This window comes from Anser anser (assembly GCF_964211835.1).
Source record: "Anser anser genome assembly, chromosome: 13".
Classification (NCBI taxonomy): Eukaryota; Metazoa; Chordata; class Aves; order Anseriformes; family Anatidae; genus Anser; species Anser anser.
Window position 1 is genome coordinate 14,928,297 of NC_139734.1, and position 26,804 is coordinate 14,955,100.

General features: G+C 41.0%; 1 protein-coding gene across 1 annotated transcript; it reads left to right on the plus strand.

The window, feature by feature from the left end:
• Nucleotides 1-369: 369 nt before the first annotated feature.
• Nucleotides 370-17,611, plus strand: IL13RA1 (interleukin 13 receptor subunit alpha 1). The gene is given in 12 exon segments (XM_083797050.1): nt 370-501; nt 504-585; nt 588-710; nt 4,198-4,355; nt 6,163-6,298; nt 7,503-7,623; nt 9,871-10,055; nt 10,451-10,602; nt 11,832-11,964; nt 12,367-12,463; nt 12,956-13,040; nt 14,454-17,611. Coding segments are annotated over 12 exon segments (1,527 nt in total). The 5' UTR covers nt 370-384; the 3' UTR covers nt 14,592-17,611.
• Nucleotides 17,612-26,804: the final 9,193 nt, after the last annotated feature.

The following is a 26,804-nucleotide window of genomic DNA, read 5'->3' on the forward strand; positions in this document are numbered from 1 at the left end:
GAGCACGGCATGAGGGCAAGTGGCAGGGTGTTGGGGAAGAGTGCAGTCGACATACGTTGGGGTGCCACTGGAGCGGGGGAAACAGCCTGGAGCCTCAGGGTGCCTGTGGTCCCCAGACAGCGACGCGCAGACAGCGCTCGGGAGCCTGGAGCGCGGACGAAGTTCTGGTTTGGTGGCAAGGCCGTAGCGGGACTTGGGGAAGGCCCCTGGGAAGCACAAAAGGCGCCGGGGACAAGAAAAGTGGCTCGGTGGCGGGGCTGCTTGAGGAAGCGATGGGCAGCAAAGACCGCCAGCACGGGCAGGGGGGGCGCGGGGGGGACTCAAGGGGCGGCACCGGAGGGAGGTGGGGGGCAGTGGAAGGGCTAGGGCCCGGCCCCGCAGGGGATGCCCCCCCCCCGGCGGGGCAGACACAGCCCGCACCCTCGGGTGCGGGGCAGCAGAGCCGGGCCGGGGGCGGCCCAGGTAGCAGGGGCGGGGCGGCCGCCACCGCCCTGCCGAGGCCGCTCCCCGCTCGGCTCGGGTTACCTGGGCGGGCCGCGCCGCGGCTCTTCCCGTCTGGCCCGGCCCCCGCTACGGGAAGTGGGAGTCAGGGGCGCGCTCGGACGGCCGGGACGGCGGAGCCATGGATCGCGCCGGTCCCTTCGGAGCTGCGCTGCGGGGCCGGCTGCTCCTCGCCGTCTGCTGGGCGGTGACAGCGGTGGCGGCGGCAGGTGAGGAGCGGGCCGGGCTGGGGTGGGTGGGGGGGTGGCGGTGGGACCCCCGGCCGGCTGCGAGCAGCGCGCCGGGCTCGCTCCGCTCCGCTGCCGGCTCCGCCGCCGGCACCGCGGCTCCGCCGCCGGCCGCTTCGCCCGCGGGGTCGGGGCCGGGGTGGCCTCGCTGCCGGCCCCAGCCCGTAACCGGCTCGGGGGCCCGGCGGAGCGGCGGTGCCGGCAGCGCCGTGCGGGGATCTGCCCCTGCCGAGCGGCTGCGGGGCTGGCGCGGGCGGCCGGGCCGGCGCGGAGACGTTCGTGTCCGCGTACCGAAGCCCAGTGCTTTCGTTTCGTGGTGGAGATCGCCTAAGCTTTGGCGAGATCAGTGCTCGGAGCGTCCTCGGCGTCTTACGAGACAGGGGGAAGGGGATGCGTACAACTCCGCTCGTCTTTCTCTGTAAAGGCAGCGTTTGACAGGGGTGGCGAATACCTTTTAAGCTCTTGTCTTCGGTTCCCGGGGCTGTCTCTGTCTTAAAAATCCAAGCAGAAGCCCACCGCCTTCTCCGTGCGTGTGTCTTGAGGCAGATTCCTGGAAATCAGGAAAGCTGTCGCTGACAGCGCTGAAGAAGCTGGGTTTGTTGTTTACTGGAGCTCTGTGCACAAAGTTTCCCTTACTGTACGCCTTGTACCTTGCGTTTGCCATTAGTTTTGGTTTCCTCGCTTTTGCGAGCACGACGCCTTAGGAGGAGGAAAAGAAGAGTGAATGTGTGAGAGGGTTTAATAGGAAATGGGGGGTGAAGCCTTGCTCTATCTTTGCCGCTGTTAATGCACCAGCACAGTAACAAGCGTTAAAGAATTGCTATTTTTTTAACCGGCTGTCATTCAATTTTATAGGATGAAATCAATCTTAAGAAAATATAGGAGGACAAAATGCAAGTAGAAAGTATTTTATGATATTTTACAGTACTTCATACGAACCATTCATTGATGTTTCCATCTTATTGCTCTTTAAAATAAAACGTTTCATTTCTTCTTTTTTTTTTAAATGCGGGATTGTTTCTGCTAATCTCTGCTACAATTACTGCCACGCTTTTTTAGAAACCATTACCGTGTTGTTTTTTTTTAAGAGTAAAATAATAATGCCCTTCATATGTTTTGTAATTTGTCTTTGAGATGTTTTCCTGCAGTGCTGTACCAATGAGATTTTAATAGCAAAAGTATTAGACTGTATGTATATCTTCATAATTTAAAAAAATGGGACTGGCCAAGCCTATGAATAAAAGAAAACTTTCATCTGAATATAACATTAATCCACACAATTCTTAAACTTGTGCTTTAACCTTAAACTTTTCAGATTTATACTTTTTATGCTAATGTGATTTATTCATTTATTTATAAATCTTGAATATTCACAGTTCTTACTTTGGGCAGTTAGAAATCTGCACACTCCATTACTTCTCATCAGACGCGTTAAAAGGAAATGTGCAGAACTTCAGAATGTCAGTCAGAGAGAAAACTATACATTTTTTAAATGATTTGTGGCTTTTGTAGGTAATAACAAAAAAGTTGATCATGAGAAGAGAATGTTTGGAGCTATGTAGTTATTTTGAATAAATATGTGCTGGTTTTTTTTGTTTGTTTGTTTTTTTGATTGCTTGCTTGCTTGCTTACATGTTTTAAAGGACTTGGGCAAGAAACACTCAGTACTTGCGAAGTCAGGCCCTGGTGCTGTTCACTAGAGAGTTTGCTAGTCGAACAGATAATAGGTAAAGATGTTCTGGCTAGCTGACTAGGTTTAGTTTTCAAAGAGGAGGCTATTTTTGTAAGTTCATTGGCTCTGAAGAGCTACATGTTCTCTTCTCTGCTTCTGTGGTCATCATTTAAAAACAAAAAATCCTGTAAGTTTCAAGCATTCAGAAAAGCTAGGAATAGTCAGACTAAATGAGCAAATCCTAGTAACTATTCACAAAGAAACGAGAACATAGTCACACGTATACATGGACACACAAATGGTGATAGCGTCCGATCTCTGCTATTGCCTGTTCTTTAGCTATGTCTATGAAACCTCCAAGTGTTTCATGAATTTTCTTCAAGTTTTAGAAGATCTGGCTCCAGGGAACGCAAGATAATTGTGTCACAGACACTTACGAAAAAATCTTGCTGAAAGAACCTTTTTTGCCTTTTCATCCACCTTCTTCCTTGTGCTAGGAGAAGCCAATGTGGTTGCACAGTGAACTGGATGGGAGACTGCATCTCGGTGTAACTATTTGCTGTTTCCATACACGCTTCCCCAAAAGTTGGAGGGGTTTTGAGACAGGTTTCCTGGGATGAGCAAGACCTGCAGTGCTGTTGATATCAACTGGGAGTGTTTATGAAACTGCCGCATAACAGGGATACTCTCTTTCCACAGACAAGTGGGTGGTGGTGCTTCAGTGGTGATACTTGTAAATGCGGTCGAGAAGCAGTCTCATTTGGCCTCTTAATTAATATCTTTTAATAGTACACAGAGGGGAGGGAGGGGGGAAGCTTAATCACTTTCAATTTCTTAGGGAATTACCAATTGCGAACTTTCTCTGGAATTTGACTTAGACTCATACTTTAATCTTTCATGGCAATTTCCTACTTTCTGTCTCATTTCTATTCTTCCTTTTCTAATCTGACCTTCGAGCTGTGTGACTGGATATTGAGTAGACTGTGACTCAGTGCACAAATGTGAGAAAGGTTCAAGGCACAAATGGATTTATCCCATCAAGTATTTCTGAGTCATGGCTCTTCCTCGGCTTCTGTCTTGTCTTTGGGGAGGTGAAAAAAATTACCAGTGAAGTGCGCCAGCAGTAAATTACTGTTTTTTCTCACACTGATTTTGCTCACTGTGCATGAGCATAGCATTAAAAGTTTAATAGGTGAGTAATTGAAAAAGTGTTGTGGTTTTTTGGTTGTTTTTCTAATATTCTCGTTTTTGCTTATATTGGGCTAAATCGTGGTTGTAACTTACAACTGCTACTTGTGAGTTTTGTTGTTTGTCTTTTTGTAAAGTGCTCTTTTTAAAACTGTATCAAAGGCTAATTACTAGTAGAATAAAGCATTAACTGCTTCTCATAATTTAAATGTATTTACTAAAAAAATGTATTTACTAGAAATTGGCATGAATGATGCAAACTCACAGCAAGAAAGAACTGAAAAACCAGGGCATTTAGATTCATCTTCCCTCTGCCAACATAAATTTCATTAAGACAAGCACTATATTGTTGCATGCTGCAATTTCCTATAAAACGTTAAAACGTGGTTTTTTTTGTGTGTGTTTCTTATAATTATTTAAATAATTAATGGACTCTGTTGGAAGAGTACAAACACTTTGGACAGTAACTTATCTGATAGCAAGTAGGAACAGACAGAGTTGAGAATTCATTTGTGTTCTTTCCTTTTGGAGAGTTTAAAAAAAAAATCTTTCAGTGATGAAATGTGGACCAACAGGATTGTTATACTGACAATTTCTCCTTTCTTTTAGGAGCAAAAGTTCTTCCACCTCCATCCAACTTAAATTATTCATTTGTCCAAATCTGTACATTGAACTGGACATGGAATCCCCCAGAGAACATCAGCAGTAGCTGTGACCTGGAATATTCCAGTGACATAGTGATTGATGAGGTCCCTCAGGACCAAAGAGTAAGTTCCTCACATCTTGAAGCTGTCCTGTGCTCCAGTGAATATATTATTGTGATAAAACTGTGCATATATGTTTTTATATATATATAAAATATAGTTTTAATATAACCCTTAATTCTCATCATGGGATCAAAACCTCAAAAATGAGTCATACCAGCATGTGGAACATGGAGACTAGAAAAATCTCTCTGCCACTCTCTGATAATCGAGCTACGACTGATAATGCAGAAGTACAATAATAATAATGTGAAAAGACTTGTTTCCATCTTTTGGTTTTTACAGCCTTTCAGGAAAATACACAATATACACACACAGAGCAGCCTACATGTATAAGATGTAAATGTGAATTTGCAAAGGCCAACCTGCTTCACTATGAGCTCAATTCAAGAAAGAAGTTTGCACGTTAATCTTGGTGCAATTGTGATTTGACTGTTTAGAGGCTTTTGGAAGTAATGCCAAGTATTAACGCATTCCCATGTTTGCTTTGTCCCAGCACCTGTGCTTACATTTATTCCTGGGTGTTGTGTTAGGAATACGACATGGAACAAATTTTTTTTCCTGAAAAAGAAACTGTGCCTCTAAGGATGCCTCCTGAAATAGTTCTTTGTTGTTGAGCACTTCTTGTAGTTTTATGGCCCGATATAATGGCCTCTTCACTGTGACTGCTGTATTCTTTCTGATAGCTACGGGATATCCTGGACTTGAAGTAAGACTGCAGTTTCACAAACAGTTGAGCAGCTTTAATGGCTGGACACTGCTAAAAGGGTGATATTTCATTTTTGACATCCCCTCCTCTAATGATCTTCATCAGACCTTTATATGAGCCAGTTGTACTTGCCAACTCAGCAGAAACCTATTTACCTCTTTAATAGGTTCATTAACAAGTTGAAAGTCTGCTTGGTTTATAAGTGGAATGAATTTGTAGAAAGGTTTACCAAATGTTAAGGTCAACAGCAGTGAAAGAGCTGTTAGACAGTTTCATGTAACAGGATAAACGAGAGTGTGCTTTGTCTTGTTGTTGTCTTGCATTACAGTTGGTAGAATGTAGTTTGTTAATAGCTGTTAGATTTCCTTGCGCTTTTATTAGTGCCAATATTATTATTTCTATACACACAATGCATAAGAGTGGTTATACCATTCTTTGATCATAACAATTTTTTTTTCTATCTTGTTTCCAGTCAAGTAAAAGGCATCACCCTAGCCAAAAATGATCAAGAAAGTGCATGAGAAAAGGTTTAGCCTTTTGCTTGCACAAACACATACTTTTTTGCAAAAATAGAAGTTCGTGGACTTCTTGGTCCTGCTGTGATGTCACTGTACTTAATAGCCGTTTGTGGATTTTTTTTTCTTTGCTTCTTATATCCTTGTAGACTCTTTTTATTATTTCAGATGTTCTTTCTGTATGTGTGCACATGTGAATGTGCAGTGTGAAGGTTGACTCTGTAAGCTTCTTTCTGTATAACTGTAGTATAACCAGGTGTATTTTGCATTACTCGTGCAGACTTACTCTAGGACCATTTTCCTCCACCTTATACTAGTTCCTTGGTCTCTCACTTCAGTTAGTAATAAATACGACTAATAGCCACAAAGAGAGGTTTTCCTTTGGTGACTTCTGAGCATGCCTGATAAGGAAAAAGAAAAGTTAAGTGACACTGAGACTTCCACGTTATCAGACGTTCATTTCATTTGTCTTTGAATTGCAGCTTTTTTGATGGACTCTAATGTACTTTCATTTTAACAGTAATTTCCATGTATTTGATACGATATACCAAATGCTATGGTTTTCTTTTTCCCCATCTAAACCTAGCAGTGGAGTAAGAGTCTCTTTCGCGTGACGGATACGTTCCTGAATGAGGAAATGCGTTTCAAAGTGAGAAGTGAATGCAAGCATGATAATGCCAGTGAACCAAGTCGATGGGTGGAGACTTCTGTTCTACCAAAAGGTAACGTGCAAAAAGGCAAGACTTGAGACAGACGTGCCTCTGTTGGACTGAGGAGATGTAGTTTTATCTGTGCTATTTTAACAAAATATCTTAGAACTATATCAGAGCAAAATGTCTGAGAGATACCAGAGGCAATGGAAAGGTCAGTTGACAAAGCTTAGTAAAATGACTTTGGTACGTTTAAACCAAAGTACTCTTCTGACACTTAAAATGTTACTGGCAAGCTTTTAAAATTTCAGTGCACTTCCAAGACATCCTGATTCCCATCATTAATCTTGTTTCTGCCATCCCGTGGTTGTGAGATGAGAGCACTTATGTTGATTAAGTCTGCTGACTTATCACTAAAATCTAAATATATTTTCTATGATTTCTCTATACCAGCAAGACTACTTAAACTACACTTGTAAACGTTGGAGGGATGAATCTAGCAAACTTAACAAGTCTGTGAATAAAAAAGGGACTTAATTACTGTAAGGTTCTCTCTTTTTCGAAAGGTAGCTGAGTGAATAGTAAAATGAGTAGAGAAAAATATTTTCTGTTTCTTGTTGTCCAGGAATGAAGGCTACATAGCAAAAGTTATGAAGCAGGCACTAAGCAAAATTGTGTTTTGATTTTATGTTCTATAACTTGTGTTTTCAATATGTTGAAGAAGTCAAATGTCTAGAGGTATATGGGTGTCAATTAAAAATTCAACTTAACCCCAGTGTTGCTTGTGTCCTTATTTAAGAGCTACAGGTATTTCTGTATTTAGAATACTGAGAAGCTAATACTCTGTCTGGAGAAGATAACTATAATTAAATACTATTTTTATGGAGATGTCTGTAATAACTATAACAAAGCTTAGCACTGTCCCTATAAGTGGTAATTACTTTAATTCTTTTTTAAAGTATCAGTAGTTTAATAGAAACAAAATATTGTTTCTGACTCACCACCTTGTGCTTAGTGTCAGATAACTGAGTAGTAATTCAAACATCGTGGAAACTTTGAGATTCAGTGTTACAGTAAGCTGACATTTAGAAGCTGTCCTGGTGAGATTTCAATAAACAACTGGATTTATAGTGCTGAGACTGCAGGCTTGAGAGGTAACCCATCTTTGCCTTTCGAGCATCGTTAGTTACGTAAAAAGGGATGTTTTACTTTTGGAAACTGAGGTAAGAATTTGCTGGCAAAATAAACGTTGATGTCTTTCAATTTTCTTTTGTAGGTATTCCAGGGACTGCTGCTGTTGGTTTGAACTGTGTTTGGCACAATTTGGAGTACATGGTTTGTAAGTGGCATCCTGGAGAGAATGCAAGTAGTGATACCAATTATACTTTATTCTACTGGTTCGTATTAAGTTCTTGTTGCCAACCCTGTTAGTGTTAATCTGTAGTTTTACATTACTTTAGATTTACTACTTTATTTCCTGTTGCTTTGAGAGATTCCAAAAGCACTGCATACAAGTTAGTGTTGGGTCCTGTCCAACAGAAAATTTAGCAACTGAAGAAGTTGCCACTACTGAGTCTGTTTGGGAAGCTGATATGTTTATTATATGAAAGATTTGCTGCTTCTGTAGTTATTTTTAAAAATAACTGCTATTTCTTTTCTGCTTTTTTCTAATTGTGGATTCAAACAAGGAAAAAGAAGAACTGCACTAGAACAGTATATTCATTCCTTTCTTTAAAGCCCAATAAGCATGGGCCATTTAAGTCAGAATCACTCACTAATGCATATATCATCTCTTAAATCATTGGAAAATGGCATGGAAGCATTAACATCTAGTAGTTTTGTTTGTATCTTCTATGTCATAAATAACTTATTTGCAATGAAAGTAATGAACATCTTTTTATCATCATCCATGCTTGCAAGCTGACTGCCATAAATAGACTCTTGTTCCAAAGGAACAGAGTTGTGGTGTGAGCAAAAACTTGGCAGCAAGATCTGTGCGCACTAATCTATGCATACTTCTGCATGTTGATGGGGCTTGTGAAATGCCAAGTTGTATTAGTTTCCGTAGAAATATTGAAATTTTATTTTTGTAAGTCCCCTGTAGTTTTTAAATCAGCTTTGTGTCTTATCTGAATGGACTAAAGTCTTTCCCTCTTCAGTGTCAGTCTCACAGACTGTTGTATTTAATGCAATTTGACAGCAAACAGCAGAAGACTTCCTGTGTTAGTTAAATGCTTGGAGGACTGTTCTCTAATGGTCTAATCTGTTACTCACAGGAGGCTTTTTTGTTTATTACAAGAACAGTAAAAATGAGGAGTTGAAGACCTGAATTTGTAGGTATATGGATACTTACTGGAATAGTGCTTTAGATGAGAACTCAATGCTTCAATCTTACCCCGTAATATAAAAGATGTAGCTGCAGCGGCATCAGAGTGATTTGATTACTGCTGCTTAACTGAATTTATGGCAAAAATAATTGAAAGTCAAACACCTTTTCTCCATTTCAGTCCAACGTTTTGCTTAACAAAAAGAAAAAGATACTTTAAAATTTTAAGGCTGAAAACTAAGGAAACACTTGATTTTTGGACTGAAAGATGCTTTTTCTATAATGCAGGAGAGGTCAGGGGTTTGTTTGTTTGTTTGTTTTTACTAAGAAATGACTGAAAAATGACCTGAAAAAATACTGCTTGGTTTTGTTTTATTTTGTTATTTTTCTTTAATGTTTTCTTCTAAAATGTATCTCTTCATCCGAAGTGAATGTGATTTATAACACTCGCATAGAACAAACAAATCCTGACAGTGCATAGGAATAATTGCTGAAACGGAGACTTACTAGAGCAGGTTGGTGTCCCTACATAGTGCTGTCTGCTCTGAATGCTTCCCGTCTTCACCAGACCTGGAGTAGAGAGATGAGAAGGACAGATACAAAAGGGGGCTTAAAAACAGGACAGGCAGTTTTGGCTTTGGTGTCCCCTATATAGAGCGATGTGAAATAGGGGAACTTTACTCCTATTGTGCTCCTAAATGGAGCCCTGGTTACTGGTTTGAGAGATTGATTCCCTAATTTTCTACAGAGGAAAAGCTACTGGAATATTTTCAGTGGAACCTAGGGAAGACAGAAACAAGGAAGAAGGTAGACAAAGCTTCTCTGTTATTGGAAGTGAATACTGACGTTTTGAAAAGCAAATGCATGCAGTAGGTGAAATTTGACCATGTGAAGCAAGAGCAGCAATACCTTAGGCATTGCTAAAGGGTGTTGGTGATTTCATCCTGTCACAAGTGGAATTCTGTTGATGGGAAGTGATCCAGATTGGTTTGATTTTTATTTTTTTTCCTTGAAGTTGTTTTCCCACGGGGAAAATGTGAACTCAAGCTGAAAGCAACTGTTATCTTTGCTTGGATATATAAACACTGTGACCTGTCTCTCTTTCTGATATTGGACACTTTATGAAAATAATATTCTTCCTAAAGCTTGATATAAATGAGAAGCATCTTACTTTGTTTAGCTTTAGTTTTATATATGTTATAGTACAATACAAGATCAGTCTTTAGAATTCGTAACAAGCTTAAAAAATAAGGTTACTCCCCGCTATCCTATTCTTCTGAAGTTCTTTAAAAATGTATATATATTTTTATTCCTGTAGGTTTGATGGTTTGAAAAATCCTAAGAAATGCAAAAACTATTCTATGAGCCAAGGAAGCTTTGAATGCACATTCAGTCTTACCTTCCCAAGGTTTACCAATACTTACCCAGCTATCAGTATTTTGATTAGAGATGATTCAGAAGAAATTAGGCCTGTGTGTGCAAGTAAAAATCCTACCACCCTTGGTAAGTTTAATGCCACGTAGCCTGGAAAAAAAAAAAAAAAAGTGGGGGTGGGGAATGAAGCTTGCTGATATACCAATGTGCTTGAGAAGCTTGCTGCTTGCAAGCTGTGCATCAGACAACATGATATGTTTTCTTCTACTGATCTTTTGATTTAGAAATTATGTAGATAATCTATAGGGTTTTTTGGGAGGTGGGTGTTTTTTGTTGTCATTTGTTTTTAGCTCTTTTCTACTCCTACTGTTCCATTGTTTTTATTCCCTCTTTATTTTTTTGGTGCTAACTTTTTTCCTCTTTCTGTTGCTAAACTGTGTATGCGTAATATGCAATACAGGACTTCTAACCACATGTGTAACCAGTGAAATATAATTTTTAATTATTTCTATTTTATATTTCAGTAAAACCTGCTACACCAAAAATAGTTGAAGTATCATATGTTAATGGTGGAATATATCTACAGTGGAGTGAATCAGACACCTTTCCAGCAAACTGTCTCTATTATGAATTGAGATATCACAATGGTGATCTGACTGTTGCTCAAACAATTCGAGTAAGTTTTCATTACTTACAGTTAACATTTTTTTTCCTGTGCATCTTCTATAATTTGTATTGATGTTCATAGTAAATTTGCTGTTTGAAAATGAATGATTGCATATGCTGCATGTGAATGTGTCTGTCTGTTGTACTAGCTGAAAGTGTTGTGTGGATTGAATAGGTTTTTCTTCCATATAATAGTTTTCTGGTAGTAATATCTATCCAACATAATCCGTGTTTGTCTTCCAAATCTTTACCATCTATTATGGCAAAGCAATAACATGTGAAGAGTCTCTGATAAAGAAGTATTTATTAAACCAAATAGCACTTACCTGGGAATATACTGCCATGTGTATAACCTGTTTACTTCTCTTTGGTATGGAACTTTGGTCTGTTCTTGTTTTATTTGCATGCTATTGGTCTGTTCTCTGTCAGATGACTGACTTGTCCTTGGATGACACGACTCGAATACCATAAAGCAAAATTAGTTGCTGATGCACAGAAAGTGATACAGAAAGTCAAGGGGAAGAAAAGACTGAGGGTAGGAGGCAGGGGTGGGGGAAAAAAAAAGTGTGCGCTCTTAGATATGCCAATTTTGACATACATATAAAAGACATTGGTTTTAGTGTCTGGATGTACTCATGCCTGAATATGCGTAATCAGCCTGATTGCTGTCTGATCAGAATGGTAAACAATATGGTAAATTTAAAAGAAAAGTGTCAGTCTTCTTCTGCAGAGCTTCTAGTTGTGTGTACTACCTAAAATTTAGCAAGCCTGAATTACATCAACATTCAGAAAACTGGCCTCTTGGATCAAAAATAAGTGAAGTTCCATCTTAGCCGTCTGTAGAGGCATCACAGAAAGCTTTTGTATGGTCAGAATTAGATCAACATTGTTACCCTGACTGAGGGAGGGGAAGGAAGTGTAAATCACAGATGTTTCTCAAAAACAAAACAAAAAGTTCTGCTCCAGGCATAGTCTTATTTTAATCATTTATGCCAAATGATGTATAATAGGTATAGCACTGAGTCAGTTCAAATCTTAGCTTTGGAATCTCTATTTAGGCAGTCTTTGCTGGTTAAATGCTATTATATCCTTTTTTTTTTTAAGAAGTTTGGTATTCACAAATAGATCTTCCATCTAAACATTAAGAATACATTAGCTACATGATGAAAATGGGCTTGTAAATGACTGAGAATATGTTAGTAATCAGACAACGTCAATAACCTTTTCTTTGTATCCTAGGTTACATCTAATCGTACGTCAATTCCTAGTGTTGATTTTAATAGCAAGTATACCTTCCAAGTAAGAGCACAACCAAAGCCTGAGTGTTACAGCAGCAAGCTCTGCAGTGAATGGAGTGAAGAAAAGAGTATTGGTGAGAACAGTTGTTCCTTGAATTTGAACTTCATTTTTCATCTGTTAGTAATCTCATGCTTTTGTCTGCTAAGTAAATGGGAGTTCAAGGTCATCTTCCTATGTACGAGCAAGGGATTTCTGTTACTACATGCATTACTATATATGTTGATGGGGTTGCCATCCATTTAGCTGTGCAATAAGTTCTTTCTAGAGCTGTTGATTTTTCAGACCCAACTCTGTTTTTCATTGTCTTATCAACTGTATCTACATTATAACATCATATTTTGAAAAATGAGTTCTTGCCTACAAAAGTTAGTGTATTTGAAAAACATTGTCTCTGAATTAGAGACTTGATTTATTGTCATTATTCCCAGAAAGCCTCCCAAAACATCCCTAAACTTCAACAATTTTTGTCTTTCAGGTGTGAATCCAGATTCTACGTTCTATTTTGTTTTAATAGTCACCATTCCATTAATAGTAGCAGTATCTACAATAGTCCTACTAGTTTACCTTAAAAGGTAGGTAATTATATTGCTTTATTGTCAATACATTATTTCTGATTAATTTTTTGACTTCCATTGTAATGCATCTCTTCTAGATAACTGCCCATGATGTTACATGTTTCAACAGTAGCTGTTTTCTGAGTAACATGCATTGAATAAGAAAAATGGCAATGCAATCATAACTCAGTCATTAGGGTTATAGACCAAATACGTGCTCTGTTTCCACTTTGGTAACATTGCTTATATTTGCTTACAGTTAGATTTATGTAGCGTAGACATTGCATTCCCTCTCTTTAAGCAATGAAATCCAAATACAAAATTAAGCAAATATATATATTTTGTGGGATTAAAAAAATAGGCTACAGTTGCACGGAGGATAAAGGCTAGCCAGTGGTATCAAAGCTGATTCCACACATTTTCTAGACTGCACTCAGGAATTACTTTGAAATAGTGATTTTTAAATTAATATATCTTTCTTCTAAAGCTTTTCTTTTTAATTTTCTGAAGGCTTAAGATATTAATTCTTCCACCAATCCCGGACCCTAGAGAAATACTTAAGCGCATGTTTGGAGAGCAGAATGACAATCCTCAGGTTAGTACAAAGCTGTTTGGACACCTTGTCTATTGAGCTGGAATCTGTAAGCTTCCAGTTTTCTTTTTCATACTAAAAAATAACAATATATGTAAGTATATCATATGCAGACTAAGTATTTACAATGGAAAGAGTTGTACTGAAACAATTACCCAAATCAGAGAGGTTTTTTTCCTTAAATTGTTTATATTTTTCTAGATACATTAATAGAATTTCATTATTCTGCTATTTCACAGCCTGCTAGGCCCTCAAATTTGGTTTGGGTCTTTTGCAACTGCACTAAAATTTTCGTGAACATTCAGGTCTTTGCTCATTCCTCATATTTATGATGCTGAATAAAGCTACTCATATTTGACTTCCAGAAACTTCCACTTTTAGCACTTCTACTTTTATTGCAATCAGTTAGCTATGAGGTAAATAAAGACATGTAATTTTTCACCGACGAAAGAACAAAACTATAGGTATAATATAGCTGCTTCTAGCTTTGCATGATGGAAGTCTTGTTTTGAATCCTTATTTCAGGAAACATAATACTGATTATAGAAATTCTTCTGCAGTTTTTGTGTCTGGGTTTCTAAACAGAACTAACTCAGCAGATTTAAAAAATCCTAAGGGAAGTGCACTGACAAGCCCTAATTCAAACCTGGACACGAGGCAATGTATGTTGTTCTCTGAACACAATCCTTGTATGGAAAGGACCTTTTGACTTACCGTGGCATCTCAAAATTGATGCTACCTGTGAAACCTTTGTAGAGGATAGTGGCTATCTGGGCTTATGGCACTGCATGCGTAGTGGATGTTTTCAACTGAGGTGGAGTCCAAGATACAGTAGTCCCTTCTTCTGTAGGGGTATACAGAGCTCCCCTAATAGAAAGCTAGAACTATGTGGAAAGCATGGGTCTGGCCTCCTAGTTTACTACTTTTTTGGATAAATGTTGCAGCATGCGTTGATCATTGTGGGACTAAGATGGAGCTCCTGGCCATCAGGATCATAACTGCTGTAGTTGTTGCACTTTGTCTTACAAGTGCTTTACCACAAGTAACACTGTTCTTGCCTCAGAGTATTATCTTGATCTTCTCTATATGTTCAGGGTCTTTGAAAACTGGGCTAAGTGCATACATTTTCACTCATCTGCCTTCCTGCCTGGCCTTCACACATTAGCTGTAGTTGGGATTACTCTGTTAAGGTAGAGGCCAACCTTCAGTTCTTCCTTGTCACCAGAAAGCATAACTCTTCTGTCAGCTGGGACTAAGTTATGCCCCTGAGAAAAATGATTTCTTGCCCAACTATCTTTGCTTTTTCACCATAATACATACTGTATGTTGTGAAACTGGTCTTACTTTTGGGGGGTTGAAAAAAACCAATACTTACTATGAAGAAATTCTGTTTAAAATGTTGTTCTTCTCTTTCAGAGCTGTGCAAAGGATGATTCTATGAATGCTTATGACAGGTTAATCAAGGAAGAAGAAATTCATTCTTTAATTTTAACAGAAACTCCAGAATCCTCTAATTCTGAAAAAGAAAACCGACAAACTCTGCTTTCCCAATGATAGATAAGGAAAGACTTTCATTCTTGCTACTTTACCTCAGGTGACAATGTAGATGTGAAGAGGCCTGCAAGACATTCACCACCAACTTCTACCTTATGGAGTCCTTTCTGAGCCTTATTACTTTAATGCTCAGAAGATGAGTTGCTAATGTTGGCCGTTCCTCCATCTCTGCTAGAAAAATTCATCTTGGATCATTTGAGATGAATATGTACATAAATTTCATCTAACTGCATTGCAGCATCTCTTGTTCTAGCTCCAACCAGCTTTGCCTTTTTACTTGTCACTTGCACTTGTGTTTGAGCCTCACATTAGACTGTAAACGTTGGCTTTTCTTGGTTTCGTTGTTTTTAGGGTTTTGCTTTGCTTTATATTTTTGGAGCAGGCACTGTGACGTTGAAGTATTTGGCTCTGTTTTGCAGCAGGTGAGACAAGACTTGCTTGCAGTAGGTGAGCTGTCTCTGTTAATACACAGAACTGTTGCCAGATAGGATGCCAGAGCAATGGACCATTTGTGAATGGCTTATTTTGAGTGCTCCAGAGGATTATTTTTTTTTTTTCCAGAGGACATTAACGGACTGACATTCATAAGCTTTTAGTTGATGTGTTTCAGCTGTGGGCTGATTAAACCCAATAAGAGGATTGCTTTTTCTTTAAAAGCGCGTGTGGAAAGCCTCCTCACCTTACAGCTGGTATTCAGACTATTCACAGAAAAGGCTTGTATTTTTTTATTCTTTCAAGTGCCTGTTTTCAGATCTGAGGCCTTCGTGAGCTTCTTGGGCTAATCACACTTTAAAATTATAAAAAGAATTCTTTACCTCTGTTGTGCAGCAGCTGATACCACTGTATTGACTGTCACCGGACTGTGATTCCGCTTTGGCCATATTGGCCTGAAAGTATCTGATTTTTAGAAGCTGAGTCATCCTGAGTCTGTCCAGCAAAATAACCAGGATGGATGCATATGTCCAAGGAGCTGTGTACAAATTGCTTAATAAGATGCTAAACCACAGCAGCTGATGAATTCAACGACTTTAAGATTCATCCTTACTGCTACGCTGATGGATTTGTGGAAAGAAAATATGACAACCTTGGCCTGCTTTCTTGGGGACGAATTTTATTGTTTCTGTAGTGATGATGCTTTAATTTTAGCTTCTTCTCTAGGGAATTAGCAATTAAAAAAAAAGTGCTTATTTGACTTCTAAAATATTTTCTTGGATATTTGCTGCTGCAGCTTGATGAATTCTTTTTTTTTAAATCATGAATTGATTTGTTTTCATGTAATGGTTTTGTTTTGAGGTTTCTTTACCCAGCAGAGTCCAACAGAAGTTTTTTGATACAACTGTGACACTTCTCTGCTCTGAGTTCTGAGCATTGGTTTCTAACTTGTGCTGCAAGGGTGTTAACAGAAGTACCTTGATTGTACTGGAGGCAGAAAGTAATGAGGAGAAAGGGACCCATGCAGCTGTTTACTGTTGAGGAACTTGTTCCTCCTAGCTCCCTCAATAGCTAAGTGCTAGTTAGTCATTGAGACACAGATTCTTAATAGGCTGGGAAAAGATCTCCTCGGATGTTCATTTGGAAACAAATTCTGTAGCCACTGAATGTTGTAAAATTCAGCCCTCTCCTCAAACTCAATTCAGTCAGAATCCTGAAATGAAATACTAATTTTTAGAACATGTTGTTCTGTGGGAAGTAGAACTAATGGAGTTGGTTTTTTTTAGTTACAAATTTACATTCTTTACCCTTCTGTGTATTTCTTCCCTCAATAAATCCAGTTCTTTCCTCAGTCCCCACTGGACCTCTCAAATATGCAGTTTCTTCCACATCTCTTATCTACCTCTGGTTTCTGGTGGTTGAAAGGGGAGGAGAAATGTAGCAGAACTAGCAGACCACATAAGAGCTTAAATCTTTTACAAGCAGGCTAAAAGAAAAGACACTATAAAAATTGGTTAATGAGACAAAACAAGAAGTCTCAGGGATTTCAGTGAGATATAATGAAACTCAGGTTATATAAAGTCAGCTAGCAGCACTATTTGATATTCCAGAGGTAAAGGAACAGTGTGGGGGAAAGGGTTATTCATTTCCTTCATCAGCTTCACTCCCACTCCACCGCAACATTCACATCACTATGGAGAGATAACTATTTCTCAAATCTACCTCATCTCGAATGTTGCTCATTGTAGATCACTAGACAAACAGAAAAGTATGATTTCAATATCAGTAAGCATAACAGCTTAAAGTTTAGTGGCTTTCAGTACAGTAATCTAGGAAGATGATCCTTGGTACTTTACCCTAAGTTCATTTGACTTCGTTTTGATGTTTATAGTAAAGCCAAAGCTTTTTTTTTTTTAAAAAAAAAAAAAAAAAAAACTTCATAAAGCAAAAAGAGGGAAAAACAGATGAAGTACTAGGCCAAGAGGAAGGCTTAAATGCAATGGATGGTTTAATCAGAATAGAAATGTTTGGGTAATACTTTGTTTTCTGAGTAATAGTAATTGACACACTTCCTAAGGATGGATTGCTTGAGCCTGTGTTTTGGCATACAAAGTAACTGTTCAAGTTTATTTTAATCTTGTCTTGTTTATGGTTAGTTTTTTCTAAGTTTTGCTATCATATGTTTGCTCTTTGTTGCAGTTACTTGATTTGTAAGTTTGTTTAAGGAATGAATAAATATGTTTGAATGTTTTTCTATATGGATGCATGGCATACTCTTCTTTGGTTGAGAAGATAAATTGAGACAGAAAAGATGCCAATGGTTTAATAAGAAAGTGTTTAAGGCATGCAAAACACAGAGGGAGAAAAAAGTGTTGCTTTGTCCTCTTCTCTTTCTGTGAACTCAGCCTGCACAATCAGTGGGGAATGTTGGGGCTGCCATTTTTTGGCTGGAGAAATGAAACGGAGATAGGGCTGTGCACTGGGGGGGTGGTCTTGCCCTGTGCATGCTCATTGCAACACTATTTTCTTATATTGGCATGTTTTTTTTCATAATGCTGTAGAGAAGTAATAAAATTCTCAAACTGAAATTTGACTGAGTGTTCTGTAACCTTCAGAGTAGTTCAAATATTTGATGTGCCTGTTAGCTGCTGAAGTAATTGAAAATGTTAGGTTGCTAACCTGATGATAGCCATTGCTTAGTTGCTTAGACCAAAATGTGATCAAGTGCCAAATAAACACATTAGTGATGGATTATTTGATAGGTTCAGTGAAAGCACATCTTGTTCCCTTCAGTTCGGTGAGCAGATACTTTTGCTATTTAACTTCACAGTTTATTCTTTAATTTTGAACAATCTGGTTTTTTTATTTCTACAATTTTTATGGCAGTAATGGCCACTAATTTTAAACATTTCCCTTCACTAATCTTTCCCTATTTTAATACATCATGTTAAATACAAAATAATTGAAGTTTTCTGTATTTGGAATGTCTAGAAAGATTAAACATCTGATTTGTTTGTGATATTTTTAATTAATTTCAATTAAGGTATGACAGTTGAATAACTTTAATCAGTAGATGGACACTGAGTTGTACACCAAGGTGTTTCAGTGTTTAGTAGGTAGAAAGAACTATTCACAGTTTGGGTATTTCCATTCTCTGGAAAGTCTTCAATAAATTTAGTTCTGAACTGGCACTTCAAATGTTCAGAATTTCCATTGGAAGGGAAATGTTGACTTATTTTTCATTTAAAAAAAAAAAAAAATCAGTTTTAGAGGGATTTTCCCCTCACCCTAAGAAAGAGGAGGAGGTAGGTGACTTGAAGCCCAGGTACGGTCAGGGCACAGCAAAAACCTCCCTCCTGCTCCCCCCAGCACTGTGCTCAGGCAGCTGCTGGGTGCCTGAGCTCCAGGAACGGGCACAGTGAGGCTGGTAGGAACAAGAGGTCTGCCAGGGTTATTGAAGATTCATCTTGGTGATTCCCAAATACTTTGGTTTTGCTCGCTTGCTTTAGGCTGAAGCTATTCTATTGGAACAACCCCCAGTGGTTGTGCTGCCAGCTGTAGAAATGTGGCTCCTAGATAAAAATTAAAATCCAAATGCAAAACCAGATTAAGATCACTCTATTTGGACGAGTTTCCTACTAGCTACGTTGAATCATGGTGAAAAGTAAGTGACTTAAGATCGCTTTGATGTAAATAAATCCACACTCTCACCACAGCAAAGCAATATCAGTTTGGGTGGGAGGGACAGGGGAGAGAAAAACTTTCTTTTGGGTCCGGAAACGGTGCCTCAGGTTTGCAGCGTGTGAGAGCTTGAAAGCTTGTTGATGCCTTCTGGGTCTTTTCTCTTTTCTCCACTTATGTTGTTAGGCTAATGAAATAATTTCTCTTTGCTTGTAAACCTTGCATATTTATCATTAAAGTATCCCAACTACAGCTCTGATGTAGTTATTTCCAAGTAGTGCTCTTAAGGTAATAACTCAGCAGTGAAAGCTGATCACTGCTGTCACTGCAGAGCTGTAAACCAGCCAGTGTATTCTAGTAATGCTCCCGGCTCCCTGTTTTGCTTTTGCCAAAGTACTGGAATTATTTCGATGACTCTTGCACAAAGCATTTACAAAAAGATGCTTTCCAGCTAACCAGTATTTCAAGTAATCGTACTCTTAGCTTATTACATTGACGTTTTGTTTAACTTGCATTACATTCTAAAATGGTCTTGGCTAAAAGCTTGAGATGGAAAGTAGACACAAAAAAGCTCATTAAACTCAGACAGTATCACTTTTTGGAACACAGAGTTTAACAAGCTAAATTGAAAGTTAGGGGCAGCTTGAACCTGGAGTTAAACTAATGTCTCATATTGAAAGTAGTGCTGGCCCTACATCTTCTGTGATATAAAAACAGCACAACAACCACCTGAATATGTGCTTCATCCTAAATAAAAAAAAAAAAACAACTGATGTGTGCAATGGGCATCTTTTCCTATTGATCTAATCAAAGACCAGTTAGATCACATGCTATCAGCTATTGCTGTCTCAGAGCTCATTGCCTGTATACAGAGCAATTCTGTAACGTCTGAATTATAAAAAGCCAGTGCTTCCTTAACGCACTTAAGTATGTCATTACCACTTCTCTTTGACCTGTTGTAATGAAGCAAGTTCAAACAGATAGCATTGATTTTTGGCAATGACAGTGGAAGCACTGAAATTAATTCATATTTATCTATTTTGCCTGTTGGAACCTTTCTCACTCCTACACGTCAAAGCCTCTTAGCCTCACTAGTTTCCTTCCTTTACACAAAATGTCAGCGTAGAAACTTTGAAAATGCCAGCTAGGTACTTTTTTGAAAAGGTATGAAACTGTTCAGCCCTTCAAATGTCAAGGTGTCAGCTACAGGGAACGTTATTCATGGTATGGCTATTTGGTTTTTAATTTACATCCTATCATTTTCCGGGAGAATATTCAAATGTAGATAACCCTGACTAGATTGGCAACTACTAAGGCAGAACCATTAGCTGACATTTTTCAAGAGCTGATTTTCATATAGCTATTACATTGTGCACAAGACTTTGACTTGTTTTCCTAGGGGGAATAAAAGGCAGAAAAGCTGATAACACACCCATCAAAGAGAAGGGAGTCTGCCTATCTGCATGCTGGACTTCAGGGGCTGTGTTTAAGCTTAGCTTGGAGCAAAAAACCTGCATCCTTGGAAAAACTGGATCATTTTTATTAGGTGTGTAATATGTGTGGGGTATTTTTTTTTGTTTATAGGAGCTATGTAAAATGATATCAATAACCAATTTATTAAAGCTTAGGTACGGCTGGAGGAGGTCTTAGGACAACACCTGCTGTGTTCTTCTGTGCCAGAACTGAGCACTCATAGTGTCTGTTTGCTAAGCTTGTTTTTTTGTTGTTGTTTTGTTGTTTTATTTTTTTAATAAATTAAAAATAAAAATAAAAATCTCATGAAGGAGGCTCCCAAATATTCTGTTCTACTTATTTGCCTTAATTAAAAAACTCCCCTAGTAACTGACCTAAATTGAATTTGCTGCAAACTAAGTTGATTTCTTGTTCTTCCTGCCATTGCCGGGGACCATGGCTGTTTAGCAGCTGTTTTTGCACTCTGATACACTGCCTTGACTTCAGTCTCTGCTTTCTCTTTTCTTTGAAAACAGCCCAAATCTTTCGAACTCATCTCCTAAATTATGTTTCTAAACATTTTGTCATTCTTACTGGTCTTCTCTATAGCTGTGTGTGTTGCTTTCTAAGCAAAACTGCATCATCCCCAGAACAGCAGAACAATTACCTTATTTGTCCGTCAGTCCTTTCCCCAAGTACGTCCAGAATGAGTAGTTTTTCCTTCTTTTTGTGGCAATGGATTGTTATTGTCAGTTTGTGGCTTTCTACAATTTTGGATCTTTTTAGCGATGCTACTACCCTGTTAGTCACTTTTTACTGCAAAATTGATTTCTCCTGCCTAAGAGGAACACTTTTAACAATTTTATCGAATTGCATTTTTGTCACTTGTCTTTCTGTGCCATTTGGAAACAATTGCAATCTTTTATACTCTAAGTGTGTCCCTGGACATCTTTGTAACCATTTCTCATTCAATATAATCCATGGAGTGCCATCTTTCGCATGATTAAATTGTTTAAAGTGCTGAATAAAGATGCTAACCTAGCAGATTCCTGTGAAATAGCAGCATTTGCTATCCTGCTGGGTGGTCAAGTGCTCTTTAAGAGTTTTTCTGGTTTTTGTTTTTTTTTTTTTTTTTTTTTTTTAGCTAGCTGTGTGCCTATCTCAGTGATTAACTGTTATATTTCTTCAAGCTGATTATAAGGATGTTGCCCCATGTATTTGGGCTATCAAAAAAAAAAAAAGATGTTTTGGCACAAACTGTTGTTAAGGGCTCATAAACAAAGCAAAGAAGGAATACAAAAATGTTTACTTTGTTCCAGGATTTCTCCCGGGATAAAAGTTGGATAACTGGATGAATAATTGCTTGGAGGCTTCCTTTCTGAAAACAAATATAATGTTTGTTCTTCAGTTTTTAGAGACTTCTCCTGTTTGCCGCAGGCTTCATAGAAAACTGCCAGCATTTCAGGTGGCCTCATTACTTAGGTCATCCTGCACTCAGGGATTAATATGGCCCTGCCCATCTGAAGATATCCACTTTATCTCAGTGTTCTCCAGCCTGTTCGTCTGGATGTATGTTTATTTGCTTGTTAAAGTTAATGCTCTCTGATTATAGATAATAGTTTTTGTGAGGACTATAACAACAGGAAAATCAAATGCACCAAGATTCACTGCAGCCAGCTCGTTCTGACCCTTCTCATTGGGCCATAAGCCTGTATTTCATCTTCCTTTAGCTTGTGGGGTATGCAAAGGTTCTTTTCTTGTCTGCTTTGCCCTGTGTTAATCAGGATGCCTTTTAGCCCTGGGCTCTCATGCTGGCCGCTGCAGTACAGAGCGTGGTGAGGTGAAGGCTGGAGGGCAGAGGCAGGGCACGCTCAGAGGGAGCAAAACGCATCAGATCTCCCTGAGATAGTGACCACAAATTACAGCATACACAAAACAGGCTCTATTGCCAACTGCTTGCCAAGCTGGGCTTTTTGTTCTTGCCTTGTATCCTCATTGCTCTACCAAATATGGTTGGAGGACAAGGTCTGGCAGCAGCGCGCAGTGGCCCTGAGACTTAAACCAGGTCTCCCGCAGCTCTCCCCTGCTCCCAGTGCTCCCAAAGGTGTTTCGACATCTCTCCTGAATCACTCACTAGCTTGCCTTCTTAACAAGCCACGTATTTTTGCGTGTTTGTCAATTGTAGCTTTAAAAAAATATGTGGAAGTGGATGCAATGTGGATTTTTGCTCTGTTGTGTTCTAGAAGTAGAGCAAAAATGGGAAGCGTACTGTAAAAAAACAGCAGCCACAGAGCTCAGGGCTCTGTTACTTTCCTATCAAGTAACTACATAAATAACAGGAGATTTTCAACTTGCCAGCGCCCAACTGTGTGATGCTGGTCTTTAAATGTTCTTATTTATAGCTGCCATCTTTTATTTTGTCTGTATGTTGGGACGTTGTATAGCATCTTCTTAATGCACATGGGCTTGGTAGTGTTTTTGTTCCCTTTAAGCAAAGTCTTCCAGAGTTGCTAATTTTCTACAATAAGTGTGTGACACATGCAGATTTATGGATGTCAATAACAGTGGGATTAGAGTAAATGTCTCTCCCAGGGTGACTGAGGTATAGCTTACACAACCCAGAGCTGACTCAGCCGTTGTACAGCTTTTCTTCCTCTTGAGGAAACGTAACACCCTGTCTGGGGTTGGGAAATGTAATTTTCTTTATTTTTTAAGCAACTAGGAAGAGGAAGTATCTGAGAACTTTGTCCCTAGTGCAGAGCAGACCTCTGAGCTATTTTCCCTCCCACAGCCCCAAGGGGACACAATGATGGCTGGTTCAGAGCAGAAGCATCCAGCGTGTCCCCAGCCACGGCAGCTGAGAAGCGGCCAAGGAGCCAGCACGGGCTCTGCTCCATGTGCCCCGCGGCAGAGCACCCAGGCAGGGCAGGGGTGCTGGAGGCAGCCGGTCTCTGCTTGCAATTCTTCTGAGGGTCTCCTGCCAGCACCCAGTGTGCTCTGCCCTGGGGCATGGCTGTTCCCAGCCTTTGAATTTTTCCTCCTGAATATCAGCGTACAAAGGAGAAACTTTGCTCGTGCAATGGGCACGAAGTGTCTTCCTGAATCATCTGGACTAGGACCATGATTCTTCGTATTTAATTAATAGACGTGATAAAGCAAGGGTGTTTTCTAATGGTTTTGTAAGCGTGCTGCTGCTTATACTGCCATTCTACTACATTTATCTCCTGACTCGTTAATTGTTTTTCTGCTTTTCTCCCTCTCTAGGTGATTGTTTTGGTTTAACCCCGGCAGGCAGCTCAGTACCACACAGGCAGTGCTCACTCACTTTCCATAGGCGGGATGGGGGAGAGAACTGGAAAGGTAAAAGTGTGAGAACTCATGCGTTGAGATAAAGGCAGATAAAGCAAAAGCTGCATGTGCAAGCAAAGCAAAACAAGGAATTCATTTGCCACTTCCTGTCAGCAGGCAGGTGTTCAGCCACTTCCAGGAAAGCAGGGCTCATCGCATGTAATGGTTTCTTGGGAAGGCAAATGCCATTACTCCAAATGTTCCCCCCCTCCGCCCTCCACCTCCATCTGTTATTGCTGAGCGTTACACCACAGGGTGTGGGACATCCCTTTGGTCAGCCCGGGTCACCTGTCCTGGATGTGTCCCCTCACAGCTCCTGGTGCACCCTCAGCCTCCCTGCTGGCAGAGCAGCACGAGAAGCTGAAAAGTTCTTGGCTCCGTGCGAGTGCTGCTCTGCAACAGCTCAGACATCGGTGTCCTATCACCACTCTTTTCATCTAAAACGCAGCATCATACAAACCTCTACGAAGGAAGTTAACTCTATCCCAGCCAAAACCATGACGGTCAGATAAGCAAAATAAGCTTGCGAAAGCAGCATTTCTTTCAGCACACAGAGCTCAGCATACCAAGGATAGTCTTGTTAGCAGATTCTCATACAGAGGCTCCCGCCACCCTTATAAATGAGTTGTGTGCGGCCTCTACAGGAACTGGCACACAACTGATGTTTTTATGCTGCTTCACTGTTACGTGAAGCCTCTGAGTGAGTGATACAGAAAGAATTAAGGAAGGTTGCTGTTGTGTTTAAGCTAAAACTATACACTTTTCGTAGTGTGTTTTGACTCCTGAGTAGCAGGAGTAAAACCTCCCACTTTGCCAGGGGAAAAAAAAAAAAAAAGCCTCTGTTTTAAAGGCTAAATCCAAACAACGTGGTGCTTCTGGAGATGCACTGTGTTAAACTTCTCAGAAACCAAGCTGACTGGTTAGGATTGATATAAAACAGATACAGATGGGTCACACCATGCAATTTTTTCCCCCTCCTTTGGATTCTTTGCCTTTTTGGTGTAATCGAGTCAGTTCTTGGCTCTCCCTTAACAATAAGGAAGGTAAAAGCTTTCTAGTGGAAGCTGTAGCCATTTATCTCTGGGACACAGAGCTCTGGGAAAATGTCAAACACTGCAAGATTCATGTCAGGCCCTGGTGTTACTTGCACCTCGTTTACAGATATTCTGAGGCAATGCTCTTGCCAGCTGCAGCTTGAACCTGTCTGTGGTTATTAATGCTGCAGGATAACTAGCTCCTAGTGAGAGCCTGGGCTCCTGTTACATTTTCTTTTCTTAGCTTGAAGGGGGGACAGGGAGAAAGGTGTCATGCTTTTCATGCCAAAGAGAGAGGCTGTGAGCGCTGAACCAAATGAAGCCTCGATTCCTGCAGATTTGTGCCTTGTGCTCCCTGACAGCCACTTGGCAGGTAGGGTATGTGCTCTCTCTCCTATCCTGGGATGCGTTCATGGGCCTCATCCATCCCCTGTCTTCACAAGCTGGTAGGAGTAAATCCATGGGTGGAGGAACCCTCCCAGTCCTTTAACAAAGTCAGGTGAAAGCGGACCGAAGTCCAAAAGTGATGATGGAGAAGATGGAAGTGTTCAGCTCTCTCTGCACCTCTGAAAAGTCAGGTTTTCGAAAGAAACGGGAATGTAAAATTTGAGTGCAGTCCAACATGTCATTGCAAGATGACTTAATGAGCAGAGCGCGGCACGAGCCGTGAGGCCGGCTGGCACGGAACATCACCCACAGGGAGTTTGTCCCTTCCGCGCACAGTTTTGGGACGCTTCTTTGACAGCTGTGTTTGTCTGTCTGTTGGCCTGTCGAACCGATGTAAATCCCTGCTTCTGCAAAACCAGCCGCAGCCCCGCGCGGCCGCCGGCCGTGGCAGCGCCGCAGTGCCCGCAGCCGGCGCTGGGGGGCAGGAGCCTGCCGCGGACGGGTGCCCGCGGTGCTGCCCTGTCCCTTCCCGGCCTGAACAGGTCCCTTCCCGGCCTGTCGCCTCCAGCAGGGGCTGTGCTGTGCGCCCTGCCCACCCGGTGCGTGCCCGAGCACCCCCTGTGCACGTCCAGGAGCCCCAGTGCATGCCTAGCTGCCCCAAGCCCTGGCACCCCCCCCCCCCCCTTGCATGCTTATCCCCCCTCCACCCTAGCATGCCCCGGCACCCCCCTGGCCTACCTTGGCCCCCCCACACCCCAAACACGCCCTGGCAGCCCGCACACCTCGCAGCTGGCCACGCTGCCAGGGCTGGGTGTGCGGGCGTGCTCAGGGGCGTGCAGGTGTGCTCCAAGGCGTGCCCGGGTGCTGCAGGGCATGGCCTAGGCTGGGGCTAGGTGTGGGTAAATGGAGGGCGCACATCCCTCCTGCTGCTTGGGTAGACCAGGGCCATGTGGCTGTGAGTAATTAACAGCTCTGATAACTTCTCAGAGTGCGGGGAACCTCTGCGTGGGAATGCACCTGGTCTACACCTCGTGGGTGAGCTCCTCCTGCTCGTTCCTCTTTTCTGTCTCGTCCCAGCTCTGTGCAGCACCTGGTGAGACAGGAAATGGCTTCGGTGAAGGTGCAAAGCACGGGATAAGGGCGAGAGGGGAGCGGAGGGATGGATGGGCCGCTCACTGTGTGCAGCTGCTGGGAGCTGTTTACGAATCCAGCTCCCAACTTTTTTTTCTTTTTTTTTTTTTTTTGAGAAATGTGACTGCACTACCCAAGAGTTACCCAGTGTCGGCAGTAGGTCTCACATTTCCTTTTGCAGAGAGGGTTCCTGCAGCCAGCCTCTGATACTTTAATAAAACCCATTTTCCTTGCTTTAAGTGAATCCATGTTTTCTAACAAGTGGGGCTAAGCAGCCTGTGACCTTTGGCCAGCCACTCTGGGAGGTTGTGGTTTGGTGATGTGCTGCATCCTGTTTCAGGGCTTCCAGTACCAGAATATGGGTGCTGCGGTCACACACCACTCAGCACCGACCCAGCCGCCACTGCGCCTCTCTCCGCCCTCGGCGGGTGCCCCAGCACCACAGGTGTCCCAGGGGATCGAGCTCGAACATGATTTCCTTCTCCCTAGCAACTGGTGCAATTGTACAAACTGCCCCTGTTCTGGCCTAAATGGGAAAGCACCTGGGGTTGCTCAGCCAGAAAAGCCCAAATTAGTAAAGTACACTTGGGAAATACCTTAAATACCTTAAGGGCAGAGGGCAGAATGGGGCAGAAAGCCTGAGATGACAGGGAAGAGTGATATTTTATTAATAAGCCACTAATGACAGTCTCTTTGGCGTTTCCTTAAAATTTAATATGTTGGCTCTGCCTTGCCTTCTGCTCACGGA